The sequence below is a fragment of the Melopsittacus undulatus genome, chromosome 8 (genome assembly GCF_012275295.1).
Source record: "Melopsittacus undulatus isolate bMelUnd1 chromosome 8, bMelUnd1.mat.Z, whole genome shotgun sequence".
In the NCBI taxonomy this organism is placed as follows: Eukaryota; Metazoa; Chordata; class Aves; order Psittaciformes; family Psittaculidae; genus Melopsittacus; species Melopsittacus undulatus.
The window spans coordinates 39,672,949-39,679,799 of NC_047534.1; the positions used below are offsets into that span (position 1 = coordinate 39,672,949).

General features: G+C 39.3%; 1 protein-coding gene across 1 annotated transcript in view; it reads left to right on the forward strand.

Annotated features, from left to right (window-relative positions):
• The window catches only part of PDE11A (phosphodiesterase 11A), a 131,931-nt gene extending 125,916 nt beyond the window's left edge, over window positions 1-6,015 (forward strand). Inside the window, exon 20 of the mRNA XM_005152754.1 lies at window positions 5,854-6,015. Coding sequence (XP_005152811.1) covers window positions 5,854-6,015 — 162 coding nt within the window. The remainder of the gene's footprint in view (window positions 1-5,853) is intronic.
• Window positions 6,016-6,851: the final 836 nt, after the last annotated feature.

Here is a 6,851-nt window from a genome sequence, read left to right on the forward strand (position 1 = left end):
GCAACTACTTCAGTGGTTACTCAGGGAATAATACTTCAGTATTACTCTTTCCATTTGACAACATTTGGCTACAAGGAACGCTGTACACCTTCCTCCCTGAAGTACCTGGCACATCTTACCAGTGGAGAATCCTACTTTATAATCATTCCTTTATAGTATGCATGTTTACTTACAAAGGAGTGCAGCATTACTCTTGCTAATGTAGCATCACCAGAAAGAAGCATAACACTAATTCACAGAGGAAGAGCAAAACACTTTTGCATGTCTCAGATCCCTTTCCCGTCACAACTGACTGAATTCCACACTGCTAACAATTTCTATAGAGAAGCTAAAAGAAACTCCTGATTTCTATAAGGAGACTCAGTGGTATATCCCTTTCATCTAATCACATATTTAGGCATCAGAAAAAAATCCCTGGCAGAAATGCAAGAGTAATGCACTGATGCATTATATACTCAATGATCTGGACTCCTCCTCAGTAAGCCCCAGAAGGAATAAACAAAGTCTCCTTCAACTATGAGGAGAGTGCACTAATTTACATTTATTCATTAACTCAACCGCTCCCAAATACAGTATTTTTTTCTGTAATATAATGATTAAATATGGCCTTGAATTAGTAGGGCAAATAATGAATTCATATACAAGCACAGCCATAGAAGTTAATCCTTATATCTTCTCTGTATCACTTCATCTTCTGTATTCTACCTATAAAAGGTAGAATTGCAGCAGTCTTTTTGAGTTTTAGTACATGGATGTATATACAGAAATATTTTTGAGTTTTTAAAACAGCTTCCATCAAGCATTTGTACTACAAAGATCAAATCTGTGGATGACTGCAGTACAGGTTCCTTTCTATTTGAACTAATCTGAAGTTCAAGGACTTTCAGATAGATGGCTCACCTCTGGCCTATGTATTCTCACATGAAAGCCACTTCAGCAAAACTCAGGAGTCCAATTCAGCTTTGCTGTAACTGGTCACGACTCTCTTGACTTCAGCAATGCTTCATATGCTTACACCAGGTCTGAATTTATCCCTATGGTTTCTCGGTCACTAGTCCTCCCTTCCAACTCAGAAGCTGCCTACATAATAAAAGTGATTCATTAGAAACCACTGAGTTCCAAAGTAGAGTGAACATTGAGACCTATAACTTTTTTATATGTGCTCAGTCATAAAAATGAATTTATATGGTCTTATTCCATGAACTCACTTTACAAATATTAGACCCACAACCACACTTCCGTGAGCTGTAATCTTGTCAAAGCTCATAAGTTAAGCAAGGTCAGAATTGGTCAATATTTGGATGAGAGCCCCAGGGGCAGGGGGAGGGAGATAAGTGTATACTCTGGAGGTCCTGCTGCACTTGTAATCTAGGGCTCCTCTTTGAAAGGATTTTGTATTAGTCTTAGAATACAGCAGAATGTTTTGTATTTGCCTTAGCAATAGTTTAGGCTCTGGCCATATCAATGCTGCATCCTGGCTGTTTCAGTTAATATCTTTTTCCAGAAATGAAGATTATGTAGCAGATGAAATCCTCTCCCCCACTACTACCCTTTAACCCAGCATGTAGCTCTACAAACAAAATGCTTCCACTGTTACCCATCACCCCCTAACAGGTTTACTTCTGCTTATATTATTTCTGCATTCTCTATGCTTTATCTAGCAAAATATACCTGAGAAATACAGCTCTATACCCCCCCCCCCCCAAAAAAAAAGCACTCTCTCTTCCTTACCTTCTCCCATAAACAGTTTCCTCTGAGTATTCCATACTCTCTCCTCCTCTTACCCTCCCCCATAAATAACCTCCCCTAAATATCTCATACTCTCCCACCCTTTTGAGCTCTTCCTTCAGGTACCCTGCCCCTCTTCCAGGTGCATGCAATGTAGTGCTCAAGTATCTTTAACCTTTTATTGTGCTGGAGGAGCTTATATGTAAAAGGACTTTTTGCTATATCTTGTGAAAGTATGCTGTAGGCAGAGTAGTATATAGTCAGAAAAGACACCTAAATAATTGAAGGTGGAAAGAAAAAAACATTATACAGTAACCTTCTGAGAAATGGCCTAGTCACATATCTGAGGTAATATATAGATGCAGAAGGGAACTGCAAACCTACCTGGCTTTTCCTAACAGTGGAGTGAACAGACACCAGCATGGCTGCTCTTCCAGCACGCTTTGTCACTCTATTAGGAACAGCTTTTACAGTAGAGGGGATAAAATGGGAAAGGTCACCAATCTTGTACCTAGCAAACCAGCTGTGTCACAGTGGAAGGACTGCAAGTGGGCATGTAAGTCACAGGTGGAGAGAGCGGAAGTCCTCAGGCAGGGGTTCCCTCACCCCCCTGCACTGCATGGCTGCTGCCTGCCAGTTCACAGCTTGCCTCCTGCACCAAGGGGGGATGAGGAAGGGCACTTCTGGAGCTATGGGTTTACGTGGTGGTATCCCATGTCAGACAGCTGCTGAAGACCAAGCCTCTTCCTATTAAAGCAAGTAATAAATCCTGTGTTAAGAAGCTGGATACCAAATTAGACAAATCACTAGCAAAGCTGTTCCTAAGAGGCACACATCAAATACAGTGGCGTGGAGGAGCTGTACATCAAGGGGTTCTCATGCAATAAAATGGGAAGTAAAAAATGCAGCCAAGAGGTAGAAAACCCTGACTAGACTACAGCCAAATAAACTTAAACAGCTTTGGGAATAAACTGGTGGTTTAATCCGGATCAGGAACAGGTGCTATGACTGTAATTCAGTAAATGGTTGAGAGCCTGCCAGAAGAGAGAGAAATGTGTTGCTTTTGAGATAATTTCCCAGAAGCTTCATAAAAGAAAATTGATTACTGGAGTTTAATAATTAAAACAGGGCCAAATATATAGTAGTCAAATGAGGTTTTAATTACATCTCAAGCAGAAATAAAATCCAATTTGTGTACTTTGTATCAGAAAAGTCTTACTGAAATGCTTTGGTAGCTGGAAAAATAAAATAAAAGCTAATTTCCGTAGGAATTATAGTAGTTGGTTTAATTAAAAGATCTGATCAGAATTAAAGAGGCACAGAGTGAAAGGATACTAAATACAGAAGCAGTGGCTTAAACATCAAATCAATGACTGAATAAAGACATTTTATAGACTAAGTACAAAATCTGCAGTGTCAAGTATCCCTAATATAAATCAATGTGTAACAAAATAAAATTTCTTTAAATTACCATATATTTTGAAAGTATTTAATAGAATTAATTGCTTGTGCTCTGCTAAAAATGAATATCTAAGACATGGTTTATTTCTTTCTTAAATACTCCTTTTAATTTATTTAATCAAAGTTAATGTTATTAGTTAGCCATTCTTGTTATTTACTGCACCCAGGTTATTACACTCTGTAATACCCACTTTGCTATGTATCTCTAAGAAATATATGTACCTACTTTTGGATTTAAAATGTGTTTACAGCTCATAAGATACAGTGATTACTGTAGAATTATGAGGTAGCTTCTTGGATTCATCCCCAATCTATTTGGGATTCTGGTCTCTGCTGTAATGGATGCAAAGCTAATTGATCTAAACAGCTCAAGCACTCACAATCCTTCCAGCATTGTACACAAGAAGGCTGTCTCCTACCATAAGAGTGTGGCAGATGCCTAGTCCTAGAGGGACAAGCACAGCAGTAGGTCATGCCCAGACCTCTGCATTTGGTTCCTGGCACCAGCATTGAAAATATTGTGGTCTTGTGGTCAGTCTTGGCAAAAAAACAGTACAGAAAGGACACAGACACAGCATGGCCACACTGAGACAGACAGAGGCCACTGTCCCAATGAGCTGCTTCTCCTCAGTGTTCTCTGTAGCAGGTTGCTGTTATAGCATTTATGACAGGAACAGCCTGTACTGCATTTTGTGCTTACAGATGCTGTGGTAGACAGAATGGCCTCTTTGTGCTTAGAGACATTTGAAATACACTGATTTTTAAACACTGATTTAAATATGGATTTTTAATTTTTATTTATTTCTTTATTTTTTAATCTTAAGTGTATACTTTGGAAAATATCCCATGAAAATTTTTTCAAAATTTAAGAAATACCAGCAAGCTTAACTGCCAGTGGATGGATACTGGCTTTGCACAGGAAGGATCCAGTATGTTGCTTCTGAGAGCTGTGTATCTGTAACCTCTAGACACTGAGTTAGCAGTGGTAACGCCTGTGATAATGATAACAGCAATGAGGTTTTTCAGGTATTTTCAGGTTTTGTAATGTATTACTACCCCCCTGTTTTGGACAACAAATCAGGTTTGAGGAATACACAGTGGTCTGAAATAAAGAGCTAAAAATGGGGAGCCCTGAGGCACAGTATTGGGAATGTTACAAATTCACATCCATGCTATCAAATGAATGACTGTCACCAGCGAGCAATACTATATGTGGCAGAGACTGCAGGAAACTGACTCATACTCAAGGCCCAAGGTTGCAAAATTATCTGCCCACTCTGTGCCATACTCCAAGGAAATAATTTCAAGCAGATTTGCTTCAAGTTCCATACAAATCAGCTTCTTATCCATGGTGTGATTTTTCAGAAGTGCTGAGCATTCATATTTGCTATTGAAGTCAACTGAAACTGCAAGTTTTCAGCACATCTTAAAATCAGGCCATTAACCCTTAATTATCATATAATAGCTCAATTAAAAATCTAGCAAGACTTACTTCAGCAGCTAACCAAGCTCCCATGGCCTGCAGACTAGCTATAAAAATCCATTTTTTTAGTGGTGTCTGGGCTCCAGGGACCACTTAAAGTGGTTGTTGTTAACCCTGCTGTTTAAAACAAACAGTGAAAATTATCAACTGCAAAGGTACCTGCTTTCCCTTTCTTTTCCTTATAATTTTCTTCCCTTTTGGAAGAATAACTTTTGCTGTCTTCTCCATCATTACTTTTGGATTTTAGCTTGCACTAATCCTTTATTTCAAATGACAAATACGTAGCTTCCAAGCTATCAGAGAAAACATGATACCCAGCTCCCAGCAAAACCCACTTCTTGTTGATCAGAAAAGCCACAAAAGAATAACAGTCCTCTGTCCTGAAAGGGCACATTACATGACTGCTTGGGAGGTAACTGCCTAACCCTTTCTTCACATCCAGGTGCTGCTGTCAGTGAGGTTCTGTCTCTCTTTAATGTAGGAACAAAACCAAGTGAAGCACTTGTGGTTTCTACATAGGAATTTGATACTAAATGGAAAGGTAAACGGTGTGCAGGAATTACATAGTCTGGGGGCTGATTCACAGCCAGCTGAAAACAGATAAAATGTTCTTACTGGCTCCTGTGAGCATTGGACTGGGTACGTAGAAAAGAGGTGATTTTAGTGCAGTCCAAAAAGATAACTTATCTATTTTTTTTTATTTTGAGCACATACTAACTTATTTTTTGCCAGCTTTGGAAAGCACAGCAGGGCTGTGACTTACACATCTACAGGAAACAAGACTCTAGCAGTAGGGAGAAAGTTCTTTCAGCTTTGTCCAACTGGACACTGGACCTCCAGCTCATAGATGTCAGCAACCAGATAGTCTCAGGCGCTTGGAGGATGCTTCAAAAGGGCTGTCTTTAAGGATTACAAGAAAGCTAAAGTACTTGAGCAGCCACTCTGCCACCTTATGTGCTGCTTTGACATTTTTGGTGGCTTAAAGCCTCAGGTAAAACAAGTGACATAAAGAGATCTCCATGGGAACAATAAGCTCTGTCTGCACAGGAGTTTACAGCTGGGGGTGTGGAGGGGTTGGCACATGGTGCAGATTAAACTCTTTTTACCCTGTTACTCCCTCGACTGTCCATCAAAGGTGTGGAAATATTATCAGTATTTTTTTCTCTTTAATCTTCTTCCAGAGTTTGGTGAAGCTGAATGTGAAACTGAAGCCTATGCTGGACTCCGTGGCGGTTAACAGAGGTAAATGGGAGGAGCTGCACCAAAAAAGGCTTCCTTCTCAGGCGGCATCCTCATCCTCCCTTTCCTCTAGCTTTACTGTGTCTCTCAAAGACATAAATTAAGGCTGCAAATGTCAGTGTCGCTTTACGGTAAGAGCTGTCTGAAAGGTTTTGGTAAGCTTAGGGCCACCATTTCTTTTAAGAGATGCTTTCAGAGGCATGCTTAATTGATTGGATATTATCTTGATAGCAGCATAGTTTGCTTTTATTTAGTGGGCTTAGAGGGACTGAAAGGAAGGCCTGCAGTGAGAATGCGCTGGTATCTGGCATGACATGGAAGACTTAGCATATGAAGCATTCATTCAGCTCCACTACATTTCAGCTGCTGCTGTAAAAATCTGTAAAGCTGACAACAGACTGAAATATAAGAACTTATGGCTTAATAAAAATAATAAAACAGAGCAGAACTGGGATGCAAGCTGGTCAATTCATATGCAAGGAGCTGCAGGAAAACAGAATAGTATGTAATTACATTGTTGTTTTGCATCTCTTCAGTACATGTTATGAATCAATTATGCCTGCTTTTGTGATGTCCCTCTCTCTCTTCCCTCCTCTTTTATGCCGGAATGTTCTGAAAAGCCTGCTTTGTATTCTAAAGAAGTATTTTTTTACAACAAAGCTTCTTAGTGATTGATCAGGGCCTTTAGGATTGCCTACCTTTGCTACATTTAAAAAACAAACTTTATTATCTTTAAAAGCACCAACCTGTCCCTGCTTCCCTGAGAAATTCATATTAACAATGCAGTAAATTTCTTAGCAAAGGGAAGTTTGCATAAAGGCAAAACACTGCAGAGATTTCTTTTTTTTCTTTTAAAAAATACTCTTCTAACACGTTCACTTAAAAAAAAAGAAGACTAATGGGCTTTAATGGAAATACAGTACAAATAAAAAAGGAAGTC